Here is a 19,513-nt window from a genome sequence, read left to right on the forward strand (position 1 = left end):
TTGTTTTCTGTGTCGTGCTATTGGGTTCTTGTCTGTCGTTTTGTGAAACCTGACAACCAGAAATGGACATTAAGATTGAAAGGGCTCATCGTTCGCTGGTCTCCAAGCCTAGCGATGTTACAGCCCCCCCGAGATCGATAATAGTAAGATTTGTCCACACAGCGGTGAAAGAAACGATCATATGGCAAGCATGGAGCCAGGGACAGGTCTTTTTCCAAGACACACGGATCTTCTTCAACCAGGACTATTCACCAGATCTACAAAAGAGATGAATGAAAGTTCACGAAGTTGTCGAGCAGCTTAAAGAGAAGGACATACAAGCGAAATGCCTGTACCCAGCACAACTGAAACTTAAACTGAGCACCGGAGAGAAGACCTTCACAACACTAGCGAATGCAGCGACGCTACTAACAGAGCTCGGAGTACCTCGCAGTACGTTTCACCTAGCTGTATAAAATTTGGTAAGCAGATGTATCACATGTAGACTTAACAAAAAGTCTAGGGGTTCATGCTCTAAACCCAACCGGAAGTCAGCCATTTTGAATTTTGTATGAATTTCTCCTGTTTTTTTCCATTTCCATGTGCTGTACTACGAACTAGTCCTAGGTAATTAATCAGATCAGCTTAGAATTTGGTCAGAACAATCTAAAGACCTTTGTGATTAAAAGTTTAGAATTCATCAAACATGGACTTGGTGTAGCGGCCATTTTACATGATTCGCCATCATCCATCAAGCTGTTGTAACTCAACTGTACTTTGTCAAAACTGTCCCAAAGTTGACATGCTTGATTACTGTCATGATTTTAGGACATCTGCATGCCAATATTAACTCATAGTCATAGCGCCACCTACTGGCAACCACAGACGTAAGCAGGATTCTATAATTACAGCGGCCCAAACATTGAACTTAATAAAAGGGTTTGTGGTCACACCATGAGAAAAAGACTTCTCTGATCTAAATATGTGCAAACTAAGATGCTTGGAGAGCAAAAGCTAGACAACAGTGGTTCTCAAACCATGTCAGTGGGCATTAGTATAAATGATCTGTCCAGAGCTTCTACATGAGAATCAGGTTAAATGTTATAATGAATGCTTCACACTACAATCTAAAGTTACAGAAGAGCTTAAAATGAAAACAGTGTTAAATTGAAGTGTTCAAGTAAAAGCAAATGACACTACTGTTCTGTTAACTTTCATGTAAGTTCAAATACAATCAGCAGGACACTGCAGGGAGTTGAACCCCATCCCAGTAAACTGACAGTTTGTTATGTTTCAAACATTGAAGCGCATTCACGCACATTCATTTTCTTAATGATCTTAACAGGCTTACATCTATGATTGTATTGGGGGTACACTTAAAAACATTTGAGGCTTAAGACCTGGCCACATGATCTTGCTACGCTGCTTGTCGACGCAGGAAAAATCATCTAACTCGTGCACACAGTGTATGACGGTCACAGAAATGCATGGCCGCGTCAACCAGAGTCCTGCCAATACCCTCGACGTGCGTGAAGTTGCGAGGGCCCGATCAATGCTGCTTGCAGCTTTAATTATTATTATTATTATTATTATCGTACCAGTTTCATCGCAAAAAGGAGGTGCTTGGGATACTGGGAATCTTTTGAAATTTGGCACAAAATTCAATCGTGGTGAAAATTCCAGTATTATTGGGGTGTCCAATATGTGCATGACATTTTGGCTCGATAGCGCCCCCTACAGAGTAGCCCCAACTTTGGGTTTGACCTAGCTGTATGAAATTTGGTAGGTATGTGGAACGTGATGGGACGTACAAAAAAGTCAAAAGGAGGTATATCCTAAACCAAACAGGAAGTCGGCCATTTTGAATTTTATGACGTTTTTGGACCGTTTCAAGGCGCCGTACTTTAACGAACTCCTCCTAGAGATTAAACCCGATTGCCTTCAGATTTGGTCAGTATGCTCTTGAGACCTTGGCAGTGAAACGATACTCAAAGATCAAAAAGTTATCGAACTATGTGTCCGTGGCGTGGCGGCAAAAAAACACCATTCGCCATGAAACAGGAAGTTGTTGTAACTCGGCTGTACATTGCCTAATCTGCTCCAAATTTCTCATATGTCATAACATCCTGACCCTGAACACATGTATATGACAATTTTGAATCATAGTAATAGCGCCACCTAGTGGCAACAGGAAGTCATAGGTTGTGTACTTTGACACCCTACTGCTCACAGATTAATCAGATCTCTCTCAAATTTTGTCACAAAAGCCTTAAGACCTTGATAATGCTTCATTGTGAAAATTGTAGGAAGTTGTCGAAGGGCGGCGACGTGGCGGCTCGGCGAACTTCGATCCTTCACCATGAACGAATAAACTGATGTAACTCGACTCTGCATCATCAGATCTTTACCAGATTTCACATGTTTGATTAAACTCCAGGCCTGAAGACATCTGCAAGCCAATTTTGAATCATAGTCATAGCGCCACCTACTGGCAACAGTAAGTTAAAGTCTTTATACTTTGGCTTGTTTCTCTTAGTTGGAAAATCAGATCAATATCAAATTTGTTCCACACAAATGTAAGAAGTTCATAATGCCAGTTCTCTAAGCTTTTGATGTTTCGTTGAACGTCGTTGCCGTGGTAACGCAGTCTTCGCCGTGAAAAACGATGGTCATTTGGAGAGGTTAAAAAAGCTCGAAACACAAGCAAACTTGACACACAGATCACAAGGCCAAAATGTAGTTCTATAATATGATTTTATTCAATCAGTGTTAAATCGGCTCAATAGCGCCCCCTACAAAATTTCGACGAAGCAGCCCTCGCAGTACGTTTCACATAGATTAACAAAATTTGGTAGGCACATGTATCACATGTGGACTTAAATAAAAGTCTCTTGGGGCCATGCCCTAAACCCAACCGGAAGTCAGCCATTTTGAATTTAGTCTGAATTTCTAGTGTCGTTTTTTCAATTTCCAGGCGCTCTACTTTAACGATCTCCTCCCAGGGAACTAATCAGATCAACTTAGAATTTGGTCAGAACAATCTAAAGACCTTTGTGATTAAAAGTTACTCAAAGCTTGTTGTTTCGTGAAATGCCGTTGCCGTGGCGATGCATTCCTCGCCATGAAAAACAAAGGTGTTTTTGAGGGGCTAAAAATACTCAAAACAAAATCAAACTTGTCACACACATTTAAAATCCTGAATGTAGTTATCTGATGTGATTTTAATGCTTCAGAGTGGCAACTCGGCTCGATAGCGCCCCCTACAATATTTCGACGATGCAGCCCTCGCAGTACGTTTCACCTAGATGTATGAAATTAAGTAAGCAGGTGTATCACATGTAGACTTAAAAAAAAGTCTTAGGGGTCCATGCTCTAAACCCAAACGGAAGTCAGCCAATTTGAATTTTGTATGAATTTCTTGTGGTTTTATTTCCTTTTCCAGGTGCTGCACTACGAACTCCTCCTAGGGAAATAATCCAATCAGCTTTGAATTTGGTCAGAACAACCTAAAGACCTTAACGATTAAAAGTTACTAAAAGCTTGATGTTTCATCGGATAACATGGACTTGGTGTCGCGGCAATTTTACATGATTCGCCATCATCCATCAAGCTTTTGTAACTCAACTGTACTTTGTCAAAACTGCCCCAAACTTGACATGCTTGATTGCTGTCGTGATTTTAGGACTTCTGCATGCCAATATTAACTCATAGTCATAGCGCCACCTACTGGCAACCACGGACGTAAACAGAATTCTATAATAACAGCAGCCCAAACAGGGTTTGTGGGCACACCATGAGAAAAAGACTTCTCTGATCTAAATATGTGCAAACTAAGATGCTTGGAGAACAAAAGTTAATCAACAGTGTTTTTCAAACCATGTCAGTGGGCATTAGTATAAATGATCTGTCTAGAGCTTCTACATGAGAATCAGGTTAAATGTTACAATGAATGCTTCACACTACAATCTAAAGTTACAGAAGAGCTTAGAATGAAAACAGTGTCAAATTAAAGTGTTCAAGTAAAAACAAATGACACTGCTGTTCTGTTAACTTTCATGTAAGTCCAAATACAATCAGTAGGACACTGCAGGGAGTTGAACTCCATCCCAGTAACCTGACAGTCTGTTATGTTACAAATACTGAAGCACATTCACACATTCATTTTCTTAATGATCTTAACAGGCTTACATTTATGATTGTATCGGAGGTACACTCAAAACATTTGAGGCTTAAGACCTGGCAACATGGTCTTGCTATGCTGCTGGTCGACGCATGTCGCATGCAGTGTATGATGGTCACAGAAATGCATTGCCGCATCAACCAGAGTCCTGCCAGTACCCTCGACGTGTGTGACGTTGCGAGGGCCCGATCAATGCTGCTTGCAGCTTTAATTATTCATGTTATTTTCATATTTTCATTGACAGATGTTAAAGACCCAAGAATGTTGAGGTTTACACAACTCAAGTTTTTTTTATTTTTATTTTTATTTTCATTATCTTTATTTTTGACATGCATGCACAGGCAGAGAAGAGAACATCTTATAACAATACGTAGAGACTATGGCTTATCTGAATTTCATCAGTTACAATATAAAAGGAATTAACAACCCAATTAAAAGAAAAAAATCCTAGGGTAATTAAAAAAAATGCAGTGTTCTGTAGCCCTAATTCAGGAAACAGACTTATCTGAATTACAACATTTAAAACTAAAAAGAGAGTGGGTGGACCAGGTCTATAGTGCATCATGTAAGAAGGGGAAGAAAAGAAGGGTAGCTATCCTTTTTAATAAATCTATGTACTACAGTAATGAGAAAACTTTCCAAGATGCGGAGGGCCGTTACGTAATGGTGATTGGAACCGTTGGGGGCATGAGGATAACCATCTTAAACATATATGCCCCAAATGAAGACTGTCCACTTTTCTTTAAGAAGATTGCGGCTCTAGTGGCTGATAAAGCCAAAGGGATTATACTTCTAGGAGGAGACTTTAATTGTATACTGAACACCAAATTACACAGACTACCAGCAACAATAAGACCCCAGTCTAGGATGTATAAGGATCTATCAGATATGTTGAAGGAGCTGGTGACATCTTCACCCTGGGGAGAAAGATTTCACATTCATGTCCCAAGTACATGGGAACTATTCGAGGATAGACTATTTCTGCATGTCAAGGAGAGACATACATCGAGTTAAACAAAGTACAATTGAACCAATTACAATTTCCGACCATGGTCCAGTCATTATGAAAATTAATTTAGGTCTAGAGAATAATTTTAGATACTGGAGGATCAATGTCTCATTGTTGGCAGACACTCAAATTAAACAAGAAATACAATCCGATCTATCTGAGTACTTTGCCATAAATGATGATGGTAATGTTTCTCCCTCAGTGGTATGGGACACTGGAAAGGCCACAATGAGGGGGATGATTATTTCTATAGGATCTAGAATAAAGAAACAAAGACTTGCAAAACAACAGGAATTGGAACTTGAACTAAAAATATTAGAGAGGGAACATAAAACACATAGGAAAGATGATACACTTAAAAAGCTCAGAGAAGTTAGGCTACAGTTGGACGAGGCACTATCGTATAAGGCAGAAGGAGCTCTTAGGTATATAAATAGAAAATACTACGAAATGGGAAATAAAGCTAGCAGGTTGCTGGCTTTTCAACTCTGGAAAGCCCAATCTAATCGTGCAATCCCTAAAATTAAACACCCTGAATCTAACCGTCTTGAGACTCACCCTAAGAAATATCAGATGCTTTCGCAAAATACTACAAACAATTATATAAGAGTCAAGCACAAGAATCCAAAAAAGAGAAAATAAAGGAGTTTTTAAAACCACTCAAAGTGACCAAAATGTCCAATGATGAAGCAATCAAATTAGTAGATCCCATCACACAAGACGAAATTAGAGAAACCATTGCTAAATTTAAAAACAACAAATGGCCAGGAACAGACGGGTTTGCTGGAGAATATTACAAAGCCTTTGTGAATGACCTCACTCCTATACTATGCAAAGTATATAACTATGTATTAAAATCGGGAGACCCACCGAAATCATGGCCCGAAGCCATCATTACGGTCCTACATAAAGAAGGAAAAGATCCCTTACAATGTACTAGCTATCGTCCAATAAGCCTCCTATGCGTAGACTATAAAATCTTGACCTCCATCCTGGCTACCAGAATTAATTAATTAATAAAACCAGACCAAATAGGATTCATTCTAGGCCGTCAAGGAACAAACAACATAAGAAGAGCCCTAAACTTACAATCAATAGCGTCAAGAGACAGACAACCCTCAACGCTTCTTGGCTTAGATGCTCAAAAGGCATTTGACAGAGTTGACTGGTTATTCCTGGAACAAACAAGAATTTGTTACCTGGATCAAATTGCTCTATAGAGACCGAAGATCAAAAGTCAGAGTTAATGGTCACTGTTCTGAATCTTTCAAGGTGTAGAGGGGCATGAGACAGGGGGATTCACTGTCACCCATCCTCTTTGTGCTTAGTATTGAACCTCTTGCAGAAGCTATACGCCAAGATATACAAATTGAAGGAATAGTCGATGAAGGTGGAACAGCCCATAAAATAGCTCTGTTTGCAGATGACATTTTGCTTTTTATAAAAGACCCACTTCTCTCCATTCCTGCACTCATGCAGTGCCTGCACAAATACGGCTCAGTATCAGGGTATAAAATTAATGAAAACAAATCAGAGGCAATGATGATATATGGGACTTGGGCCACACAGTTGAATGAGGTTGTTTCCTTTCGCTGGTCCAAACAAGGATTTAGATATTTGGGAATTAATCTTAACTCCACACAGCTGTTTGATGCTAATTTCAATAAGTTAATCAAACAAATAAAAAATGACATGACACGTTGGGAAATCCTTCCTCTCTCGTTATTTGGTAGACCTGAGATGGTGAAAATGAATCTCCTACCCAGACTCCTCTTTTTGTTTTAGTCCCTACCTGTGCCAGTACCTGTTTCTATCTTCAACATGTTAAATAAATTAATATCAAAATGTATCTGGCAGAATAAGGGACCTAGGATAAGGCTCAAAACCTTGCTTCTACCCAAAGATAAGGGAGGCCTGGGCCTACCAAATCTTAAACTACTATTGGGCACCACAACTAAGCCATAGTGGCATGGATTGGAAATGACCAAGAGACAGGATGAAACAAAGCACAGCTAAGGGTATATCTCTATCAACATTGCCCTTTATTGACATAAAGTCCTTTAATAAAATCAAAATTGAAAATGAATGGATAAAACACACTCTGAAGATCTGGACAATAATTTAAAAAAAACACTTGAAGGACCAAGCTCACTCTCAAGGGCTATGCCACTAGTAGGCAACATAGAATTCCTTCCCCCGATGTGGGATAGTGGATTTAGAAGATGGGCTGATAAAGGTCTTAAAACTGTCAATTAATTATTTGACAGAGCAGAACTCAAATCATTCTCCCACCTGCAAGAACAATACCTTCAAATGAGACACTACATGACAAACCATAAAGAGAGACAGTTAGTCAGTAAAAACCCTAATGTAATAGAAGACTATTTTATTAGTATTGCAGAAAAATGTTTTCCAACTAAAAACCATGTCTCCCACATATATAGAAGCTTACAGCTGACAAATCGCAAAATACATGGAATATCAAGGACAAGTGGGAATTGGAATTAAATGTTATAATTGAAGATAAAATGTGGGAAGATATGTGCAACAACTGTCATAAAGGAATCAATAGCCAATTATGAAAATAATTTGACTGGATATTTCAATACACCTCTTATAATCTCTTCATATGTGAAGGATCCTTCGGCAGCATTATGTTGGAGAAATTGTGGAAAAATAGGAGATCACAAACACATCTTTTGGGACTGTCCAGTTGTTCAAAGGTTCTGGAAAAATATCAAAGCAGAAATTGATAAAATCGTAGAAGTGGATGTCCCCTTAGATCCATTGATATTTCTGCTGGGGTCTATACCGGAAGATTTAGGGGACACCGATCTGAGTTATATTCTGCGTATACTTTTAATGATTGCCAGGAAAATGATGACTGTGAACTGGAAGGATGCAAAACCACCAACCATAACTCAGTGGCGGCAGAGACTAAAACATGTTCATATAATGGAAAAAATTACTGCAAATTTACAAATGACAGTAGACACATTTATAAGAAAGTGGACCTCTGTTACATTATACCGAGATGCTTGAACAACTGAGATGGGTTGTTGTAACAAAATTGAGCTGTACTATGAGGACTACCATTGCTAAGCCAACTTGTAACTAATCCTGCCTAGATATGAATGTCAACCTTCTGTTAGTTTCCTTCAATATTTGTATCTATTTATTTAACTTGGTTTCCACTTATTTATTTCATTTTGGTTTACTTTAGTTATTTATTTATTTTATTTTATATATTTACTGCATATATTATTTAAATGTACTTAATTTAGTCATTCAGTCCTCCCCTCCCTCCTCCTTTACTAATACTCCCTTTTGAGTACATGTTTAAAAGTATATGTATGTGGGAAGGTACAGTTGTGGTCAAAAGTTTACATACACTTGTAAAGAACATAATGTCATGGCTCTCTTGAGTTTCCCCGTTATTTCTACAACACTGATTTTTCTCTGATAGAGTGATTGGAACAGATACTTCTTTGTCACAAAAAACATTCATGAAGTTTGGTTCTTTCATGACTTTATTATGGGTTAACAGAAAAAGTGATCAAATCTGCTGGGTCAAAAATATACATACAGCAGTGCTAATATTTGGTTACATGTCCCTTGGCCATTTTCACTTCAATTAGGCGCTTTTGGTAGCCATCCACAAGCTTCTGGCAAGCTTCTCGTTGAATCTTTGACCACTCCTCTTGACAGAAATGGTGCAGTTCAGTTAAATTTGATGGCTTTCTGACATGGACTTGTTTCTTTAGCATTGTCCACATGTTCTCAATGGGATTTAAGTCAGGACTTTGGGAAGGCCATTCTAAAACCCTAATTCTAGCCTGATTTAGCCATTCCATTACCACTTTTGATGTGTGTTTGGGGTCATTGTCCTGTTGGAACACCCAACTGCGCCCAAGACCCAACCTTCGGGCTGATGATTTTAGGTTATCTTGAAGAATTTGAAGGTAATCCTCCTTCTTCATTATCCCATTTACTCTCTGTAAAGCATCAGTTCCATTGGCAGCAAAACAGCCCCACAGCATAATACTACCACCACCGTGCTTGACGGTAGGCATGGTGTTCTTGGGGTTAAAGGCCTCACCTTTTCTCCTCCAAACATATTGCTGGGCATTGTGGCCAAACAGCTCGATTTTTGTTTCGTCTGACCACAGAATTTCCTCCAGAAGGTCTTATCTTTGTCCATGTGATCAGTAGCAAACTTCAGTCGAGCCTTAAGGTGCCGCTTTTGGCGCAAGGGCTTCCTTCTTGCACGGCAGCCTCTCAGTCCATGGAGATGCAAAACACGCTTGACTGTGGACACTGACACCTGTGTTCCAGCAGCTTCTAATTCTTGGCAGATCTGCTTTTTGGTGGTACTCGGTTGACACTTCACCCTCCTGACCAAATTTCTCTCAGCAGCAGGTGATAGCTTGCGTTTTCTTCCTGATCGTGGCAGTGACAAAACAGTGCCATGCACTTTATACTTACAAACAATTGTTTGCACTGTTGCTCTTGGGACCTGCAGCTGCTTTGAAATGGCTCCAAGTGACTTTCCTGACTTGTTGAAGTCAATGATTTGCTTTTTCAGATCCATGCTGAGCTCCTTTGACTTTCCCATTGTAGCGTTTGTGGGTGCTTGTATCCAATGAGCCCTATTTAAATGGCCTCAGAGAAGTCACCAGCTGTAGTCACTCATAATCACTCACAAGAAGTTAAGAGGCCATGCTATGAAGCTCATTTCATTGACACAACTTTCTAAGTCACCAAAATTGCAAATTCATGTTGCTGTATGTATATTTTTGACCCAGCAGAATTGATCACTTTTTCTGTTAACCCATAATAAAGTCATGAAAGAACCAAACTTCATGAATGTTTTTTGTGACAAAGAAGTATCTGTTCCAATCACTCTATCAGAGAAAAATCTGAGTTGTAGAAATAACTGGAAACTCAAGAGAGCCATGACATTATGTTCTTTACAAGTGTATGTAAACTTTTGACCACAACTGTATATATATTGGTATGCTGTGCGCGTATGTATGTGGATGTAAATGTAGATGCATATTTATATATATTTGTCGGTGTAAATGTATGTAAATGTTCGCATATGCTACTAGCTAAGCTATTGGTACTAATATTAGTTTTATTTTTATTTTTAAGTCATGTGTAGTGTTTTCGGAGGCTTTATGTCAAGGACTGTTCTGTTGTGTTGAACATGCAAAAAAAAAAGTAAAAAACACAAACAATTACCCAATCAAGCCAGTACTTAAGCCTCTCTTGCTCACTCAGGTGTTGACAGATTGTTCTTTGCCATCTCTTTGCAAGACCATCCAGCACTCATCCTTGAACTGATTTCCCATTGCCAACCCCGCCTGCTGTGCTAGCCGCCCAAGTCCAGCAGCTCACCGCAGCCAAGTCGGCAGCCCCAGCTCCACTGCCGCCAGCCCCAGCTCCACCAGGCCCTACATTCGGGAGGAAGATGAGTGGAAGATGGCCTACAACACTATTACGGGACACTGTGACTACCTGGTGATGCCCTTTAGCCTCACCAATGCCCCGGCAGTTTTCCAGGCCCTGGTTAACGACACATAAACACGTGTTTGTCTATCTAGATATCATCTTGATCTTCTCCAGGTCCAAGGAAGAACATGTGCACCACATCCAGGCAGTCCTGCAGCGCCTCCTGGAAAACTCGCTTTTCAGCAAGGCTGAGAAATGTTAGTTCCATCAACCAACTGTCTCCTTCCTGGTGTACATCATGGGACGAGGGAGCAATCGGCCACCAATTCTCCATATACCTTACCCTGAGAGACAGTTTGTGGTGGAAGTGGACAAGCTTTATCTGGACTGATCATAAGAACCTCAAGTACATTCAGTCCCCTAAAGGCTTAACTCTCAGCAAACCAGATAGTCCCTGTTCCTCACTAGGTTCCTTGTGATACGGCTGTTGGGAATGAAAAGGAGCGTGTTTGAGTTATCAGCAAATATGAAAAACTAAATTATTGACATTAATAGAGTTATTAATATCAGAGGCGGGGTCGGCCATGGCTCAATGGGTAGAAAGGGTTGTCCGGCAACCACAAGGTCGGTGGTTTGATCCTTGGCTGCTACATGTCCTGTGCAGAAGTGTCCCTGAGCAAGACACTGAACCCCTAACTGCTCCCCGGGCGCTTCTCAGCAGCCCACTGCTCCCAATAAGCTAGGGATGGGTTATGCAGAAGTTAAATTTCGTATATGTTAATGACAACTCTAACACATTTCTTTCTTCTTTAGACTGCTATCTTAAAGTAAGAGGCTTGTGTCTGGCCAGAGATTGGTGATAGTGTGTTTGTAACCTTGTTTGTCTTGTTTTAACTTTAATGTTAACGCGTTATTGTGAATGTTTACAGACCACGAGTTCCGTTAGTGCTGAGTAAAATCACTCTTGTGTTGATGCTGCGATAATTGTGTTGTTTCAATGCTGTTTTAAAATTGTTATTCCTTGCCATATTCAATATTCCATTGTTGAAAGACCAGTGCTGCGGCTGCCGAATCTGAGTTCGCCAGTCGGGTTTCTGTGTGAACTGTGAACAGTTGCTGTTGTTTACTGTGGTAAGGATCTGTCTTGCCTTATCCACCATTTTGGTAGTTTCGCCCTCCTCCGCTGTAGTTTTGCGTGGCGTGATCACTTACGAGGCTATGTATGCCATTTTGGTAGTTTTCTCTCTCCTCCGCCATTTTTGTAGTCTCGCATGGCCACCATTTTTCTTTTGCTCTCCCTTTCCCCCCTATACGCACGCACACATACACACACATATTTTTTTTGTTGATTTTAGATTGTAGGTTTGTAATTGCAAAGTAGTTGTTAGTTTTAGAGAGTTTTGACATGATCAGTATTCTTAGAATTTTATAAACTCTGTTATACTTTAAAGCTTTCAGTGATTATTTTGTGCATGTGTATTGCGATAATAGCTATCCTGGCCTGTGCTTGAATTCAATCCTTCACTGTTCACTCTTAATCTGGAATAGTACTTTGACTATTGACATTGGCTTAATTTATAGTTTGGTTATTGGTCCATAATCTCAGGGTGGTGCACCGTTATTATTCATATTTGTTAATAATAATGTTATTGATATTAATCATTTTATTGAAGTCAATGATTTAGTTTTCATACTTGCTGATAACCAAACCTTTTACCTTTTTCAAAATTTGAAAATCTCTCCCATCAAGTCCAATATAAGTACGTTACAAGGCTGATGCTGAGAGTAGAATGAAGACCCATTTACCATTAGACATTACTCTTCACATACTGTCGGTGAGTGTTTTAGAAATTTTTGTATGATGGATATGCTGCTGATTAGGGGAATCTGGGGTAGGATGGTTAGTCAGCTCAGCATATGGGATTTAGCCAGTTGTCTCACCACCTTCTGAAGTCACTACAATAGAGAGAGTTCTTCTCCATTTCCACCAGTTACCAACAAAGTCATCATGTTGAGGTTAGACAACATAACAGTGGTGGCTTACCTGAACGGGCAAGTTTCCCCCAGCTCATGTGAGAAGTCTGATAGCCGATTTTTGTTAAATAAGAGCCTTGACCATTCCCTGGTTCCACAACAGGCGGGCTTGTTTGGTCAGCTGGTGGCCAACTTGTGCGCAAGCAGGGACATTTTGTGCTCTCCCCAGTTCCCAGTGACGCTCCCCCACTGAGAGTGGCCCCTGCAGAGTACATCCACACTACTCCGTTTTCGTTTGGAAACGCATATGTTTTGCTCCGTTTACACTGAGCGTCCACACTACGCCGGGGTTTTCGAGCACCGTAAACGGATAAGTTTAGAAACGATCCCGAAGCCGGATAACTTTGGAAACTCCGGGTAGCGTATTCGTGTGGATGGACGGAAACGCATAAGTTTGGAAACGATGACATAGACACCAGCGATCGACTACCAGGTTAATTTAACGTGGACAACTGATTACAATTATTGTTGACCTTGTTGTCTTTACTAGCAGCTGTTGTCCAGTTAAAGTCTGCACGTCTGCGGAAGAAACAGCTGTTATTGTAGCGATCAGTGAGCAGCATGAGAGAGAGAGAGATCAGTGAGCGGAGAGAGGGAGAGAGAGGCTGTTGATGCAGTTGCTCCTCAGCACAGATCCGAAACCTACCCATGGCACTATTACAAGCAAGGGTTTATCTGTCATGGAAAAATGCCTAATGCTGTGACGGCTGAGAAGGAGATCTTCCAGCCGCAGTGGTTCAACTGAAACGCATGAACCTCAGCTCTGTGTTGATGCCAGGGCAATGCCATCATCCTGAGCCTTGCCTCCAATAGAATACATTGCATCTCTGCAGGTCTGAGAAGTTGGCGGCAGTGATCACAGCTGGCTATGGCTACTCTGACCGTGTCACAGCCAGGAGATAGCCACCTAACATGCAATGTTATCCAAGCTTATACAAAATACAAATAGTAGTTAATTGGACGTAACGCCACTCCTTCACTACATACAGAGCCCTCCAAATGCATGGCCTGTCATTAGTTGCTGAGTTTTGTTCAATGTTAGTATTACAACTATTAATGTAAGTTTAGCTTAATAAAGTATTGCCAAAAGAAATAGTTATGTGAAGACATCAGCATGTAACAAGTCATACCCACCCGTTATTTACTATTTCAGTCCATCACTACTATTGGATACAATAAAATGAACTATCAAACATTTATAACTGAGATTTGGGAACACCGTGACATCAACATAACAACAGGGCTTTACTATTTAGTTTCGTACATTTCATTGTTGATCAATAGCAGTGGCTCAACCATAACATAACAAAAAATGCAGGCTTTTCTCCTCAACCTTTGGTGTTGCAAGACTCTTTCCAACTCCTCCATCACACACACTGAGATTTGGTGCTGCAAACAACAGGTAGATCTCCTGATTTTGAAGCATTTAAACATTTAGTTAAGAAATAATTTGGTTAATTTAAGTTATCCCCTCTTACATACTTTTATAAGACAATCCTTTTTTATGTAATTTATTTATTATATATTTATAATGTATTTATTATTTATTATTATAACCCTATATTATTTCCAAATTCAAATTATTTACTTTTATCAGAATATATTGTAACTAATATGTTTTACAGAGGTCTGTTTGAACTTTTGTATTATTTAAAGTAGGTAAAAGTGGATGATTTATGCTATAAAAAAGATATGTATTTCACCGGTGTAAACAGACGCACACTGGCATTGTATTTGCAGTGCAAGTCGGCATTCAGGCATACGTTTTAATTAACAGTGGTTGTATAAAACTTTATTAAAACATCGAAATAGGAGACCAATAGTGACCTCATCAGCTTTCCATGCTCCATATGATTAATCACAAAGACGTTACTAACGGAAACATTGTGGTGCATATTCATTTTGAATGTGCGATAAACAGTGGTGTAATTCCATCAATGACAGACTTAAGCATTTATAGGACTGGCTCCAAATAAATCCCACGTCCACCAAGTGCAACGCTTGTTATGAAATTGTGTTTTCCATGAAGACTCCTGTCAAGAGTGTTGTTGAGAGCTGGAGGCGGGAAGAAATTTGACCTCCTCATAATTCACTATGCAGGACAACCCTAAACAACCATTTATCACTTTTAAGCAAAAAAGATTAGAAAACCTCAAACATTCCTGACAGTTCTCTCTAATAAGCACGCTTATTCTTTATGAGTACTCTTTGTTAACTCAAATAGATAGGGTGGCTAGGGCCTACTGCGTCAGACCTGTGAAACAAAGGGTTGTATGTTTTTGCATTGCCTACTGGTTGGTTAAAGAGGACATATCTGCTGTATTCTCTCATACTGTCTGTCTGAATATACCTATAGTCACCCTCTTACTGAAACGCTCCATTTTTGCGATTGTGTCTTTCAGGCCCCCTCCCCTGAAAAAGCCCATTCTGCTCTGATATATTCTAATGATCTAAATCTTAATGGCTTGTTCAATCACATGTTTTCTGATCGAGGCAGCTGACAACAAACTGAGTTGTCATGATATATTCTCTTTAATGCATATTGTGTTATTTTCCCACTGATTATCACTTTTTGATAGGCGGCATCCTCAACGCCAATTCAGCAGAAGTGCCTTAAACTTGCATTCTTTCAAATGGTCAATAGGGGGTGTCTCCTCTAGTTGCCAAAATAAAGTCAGATTGCATAGAAGTCTATGACAAAAGGACACTTCTTCTCACTTGTTATTTTACCTCTGTTAACATTAGTTTATGCTCTCAATTGATAGTTTTAAGTCTTCTTCAATACAACATGATGTTTATTTAGTAAATGATGGTCTAATTTGGAGTAAGAGATAGTAAAGCAGGGTATGCTCTAGGCATGCAATTTGGCTGTCGCCGACCGGCTCGTGGGACGTCAATGGGAAATTAGGAATACAACGTAAATAAGTGTACATCATGTACGGAATATAGCTGCATTGCTTTAATTTTGAAAACGACTGTTGCTGTTTTTTCCCCCTAAATTTACATACGTACTGTAGCTAGCTGTTAGCCCTCAAAAATGTCAGCCTGCGTTAAAAAAGTTTGTGGAGAACAGATAGCAGTGTTTAAGGATTACAATGTGAATCGCCATTACGAGATGAAACACACGGAGAAATACGAGAATTTGACTGATGCAGAGCGGACTCATCCAGCTCCGCTGCCACAAGGACAGATACAGGAGAACATTCCTGCCCACTGCAATAAGACTGTACAATAACCACACCGCTACACTGTTGTTTGTTTGCTGTTAATCTTTGCACTACTGTTTAGTTAGTTAATTTAATACTATACTATTTCATTCTATATATTGTGCATTTATATACTTAATATTTACATTTTTTACTCTGTCACTTTGATTGCTTAAGTATATGTTTTTGCTGCTGTAGCGAACAAATTTCCCCTTGCGGGATGAATAAAGTATCTATCTATCTATCTATCGACCTAAACAAACAAACATTCTCCGTGATGAAGTTGAACAAATCCAGATCCAGATCCTCTCTCACTGACCACACCTGTCAGCTGTCCTTCACATCTCACCTCAGACAGTCAACCTGACTTCAGCGCACTTGTTCAAGCCCAACATACTATAGTTGTCGCACTGAACTGAAAGATAGAAAATTAGGTAATTGGACTACAAACAATAGTGATAAATGTACTCATTTTGAAGAAACATGATCCCTGTCAGTGTTTTATTATCATATATGAATATTACCTGCTGCAGATGTTAAGGTGGGGCTCATTTTAACTCTTGTGGCCCCTTGGGAAAAATAATTGCCCACCCCATAGGGCCTATCCTACCTTGTGATTGACAGGTCGCTGCGACGGCCCTCTCCGTTTGGGTGTTGTCCGCGTTGTGTGTCTTCAGTTCATTAAAGTTAATTGTAACCGTTTTGGTTTCCTAAAATGTTTTATTCAGCGTTTGATTGTACTTAACTTCACCTTGTCACTTCTGGTTGTGAAAAAAAAAAAAGTCCATTTCTTATAGCAGTTTATGATTTTTGTCACTTAAGTTCAGGAAGTCTCATAAGAGCTTCTAGGTAATACAATAGTGACATTTCAGATGTTCACAAATGTATCCAAAATGGAGCAAAACTTATGCATCTTATCCATTTTAGTTGACACCCATCACTCATTAAATGGGAACAAAATGCCCACACCCTGCACAAACCTACTTTTCCAAGGTCAACCCTTGGACCCAACAGGCCCAGGTGCTGGCTCATTTATGACAGGACCTCTTTCTGCAGAATGGGTTCTCCTGACAGCCTCACCCTGTTGGAGAGTGACAGAATTAGTGTCATTAGTGTATCATATTTCGTCTACATATGGTTTTTGGGTGTAAAATCTTTGCCGTGACCAAATATCTGTCCGCCAGAGCGCCACATAGCGCACCATGGTGGCCACACTCTGCTCACCTCACCCGGCACAGTTGTCTTATTAATAATTGTCAGTTTCACACGGTTTCACGTCATTCAGATGCAGAGAGACAGTGTTTTTGTTTTGTTTTTAGGAAAAAGGACCGGACGCCATTGACCTCATAGCTGGCTACGGCCATGAGGCGATTGTTATGACTGATTTTTCTTCTATCCTTGTAAAAAACAGTTTGTGTTTTAGACCAAAATTTAAAGGTATTTCAGCTGCAGCATGTTGTAAGAATATGATATGCACTTGTTGGAAATCAATACGAAAGTAAAAAAACATCACCACTGGTAGTTTAGTTCTTGGATCAAGACCTTTGCTGATCCACTGGTTTGGTTATTATTCAGTCGTATGGCAGGACATACTCTATATTAACAATTTTCTGTAATTTTTCTTGGATTGATCCTTCCATTGGCTCACCAGTGCCTTTATACTCCTCCCCAAGTCCCTCTACTTCTCCTCCCACCTCCCTCTCCATCAGATTACATGGGTTACTTTTCCATTACTCTCATTTCCCCTTTCTTCTTCAGTCCAAAGCCACCCTCTCTGTTTCCCCTCAGCAAGGAGGTAGCCCAGCGCTGCTTAGCAACAGCCAACCCATTTGGACCAGTCAGTACTGGCCCCTCCTACTTATTTGGGGGGTGGAGGGTGGAGGTTAGGTTCCCCCCCACCCTGACACAGACACACACACACACACTAGCTCTCTGTAAACATAGACATGGGACTGACTTCCCCCCCTCCACACTAGACTTTTGAGGAAAGTGTGTTTGTGTGTTTCTTGTTACTGCAGCACTGAGCAGTATACTCGTGTTTCAGAACCAAAGAGGGAGGTGTATCTCTCCCTCGCAATGTCTCCTCCCTCTCTCTCGACCATCGTCACAGCCTGCGTAGTCTTACCTCGCCTGTGCTGACACACTCTTTCACACACAGAAGTGATGGGATAAGATACGACGCGTGGACGTGCAGTGCAGTGCAGCGAGGAGGATGTGTGTCGAGGTGGGCAGGCAGCCAAATGCGTGTCTATTCTGAAGCGAAGAGTGATTCCATGATTTTTATCTGGATGTGTTTTTCTGCGGCAGTGAAGTCTGAAAAGAAGCTGAGAGTAAGTTGTGGCTGTGGCAACAGTTATGCACGGGATCAGCACGTGTGTATTGTGGGTTTTCCACTTCATTAGTGTATGTGTGTGTGTGTGTGTGTGTGTGTGTGTGTGTGTGTGTGTGTGTGTGTGTGTGTGTGTGTGTATTCTGGAGCAAAGGTCTATTAGAAAGTAAATGATAGACACTTTGAGATGTTGGCTAGTGCAAAACAAGTCAATTATTTAACATGAACCAATTTTTTTCTACAAAATAGTATAATTACGATACATTTGGATGTCATGTCGATTTTTAAGTGTTTGAACTTTTTCCTGTCGTGCATGCTTCCCATTTTTCAGTACAGTGTTGAGAAATCCTGCAAGTTAATGTAAATGCCCTGGGCAAATTCCTGTATAGTTGATCATGATAAGAAAATAGTAATTGCAAAGGTGATAGTGCTTTGGCCGAACTGAATATACAAAGCAGTCCTATGGTCTTTCCTCTGGTGGGTTTGATGGTTTCCAGATGCTTTGTTAAGATGATTGAAAATGCAACTAAATCCCTTTAAAATGTACGTACGTGCAGTCGAAGCATTGTTTCACTGACTGCATGTGGCAGGTTTACAGTTGTCTGTGTTTCAGTGCGATTTAACATAAAGGCCAATGCAGACTAACATTACATACTTACAATATTAATTTGTGAAATCCAAATTGCTAACGTCAACATCTTTGTTCAAAGTAGCTAATAGGGATGCATTTAAATTAAAATGTTTTTAATTTCTGGCATGAGACCTTAAGTAAGTAATGAATTAACTCGAACAATTTGTTAATAACAAGTGATGATTATTACCATCGGAGGATGACATAACCTTCTAATGATGGAGGAGCAGGAGCCGAAGAGTCACTGTTCCAAGAGCAGGCTCAGTCTGTATAAACCGGATCACATAGCAGTTTAGAAAGCAGCAACACATCTAACAGAGGCAGAGAGAGGCATCATAGGAGCAGTGGAAGACTGAGATGTTTCTGATGATTTGAAAAGCTCCATATTTATAGGTCATATTTTATACACTGCCAAAACTTTCTTAAAAACAATTACATTTTTGAAACTATTGCCAACAGGGTTTGTTCACAGGGCTGAGTGAGTTCTCCTTTCAGAAATTTGGTTCAGAAACACTATCAGACTGTATAAACATTTCTGACCATGTATGGACAGATTACGTGTTCTTATATTTTAATGATGGGAAACACTTCATATCCACCCTCACAAAGCACTACTGCAGGGATCTTTTGGGAGCAGTACCAAATACTGGGCAAGTTGGAACATTTATCAGAATCATAATGAATTAGTGGT

The 19,513-nt window shown here is 40.0% G+C and overlaps 1 protein-coding gene across 5 annotated transcripts in view; it reads left to right on the top strand.

The window, feature by feature from the left end:
• Positions 1-18,009: 18,009 nt before the first annotated feature.
• LOC137885390 (microtubule-associated tumor suppressor 1 homolog) overlaps positions 18,010-19,513 on the top strand; it is a 63,676-nt gene continuing 62,172 nt past the window's right edge. For 4 of the 5 annotated variants that reach the window (XM_068727634.1, XM_068727636.1, XM_068727635.1 and 1 more), the window contains exon 1: positions 18,010-18,192. Coding sequence is in view for 1 of the 5 variants with exons in the window: in XM_068727638.1 (XP_068583739.1) it covers positions 18,103-18,192 (90 nt within the window). In the remaining 4 variants the exon portion in view is untranslated. The remainder of the gene's footprint in view (positions 18,193-19,513) is intronic. The other variant, XM_068727638.1, reaches the window with a different exon arrangement.

This window comes from Cebidichthys violaceus, unplaced genomic scaffold (genome assembly GCF_023349555.1).
Source record: "Cebidichthys violaceus isolate CVI_PGR_0920_01 unplaced genomic scaffold, fCebVio1.0.p SCAF_4, whole genome shotgun sequence".
NCBI classification, from domain to species: domain Eukaryota; kingdom Metazoa; phylum Chordata; class Actinopteri; order Perciformes; family Stichaeidae; genus Cebidichthys; species Cebidichthys violaceus.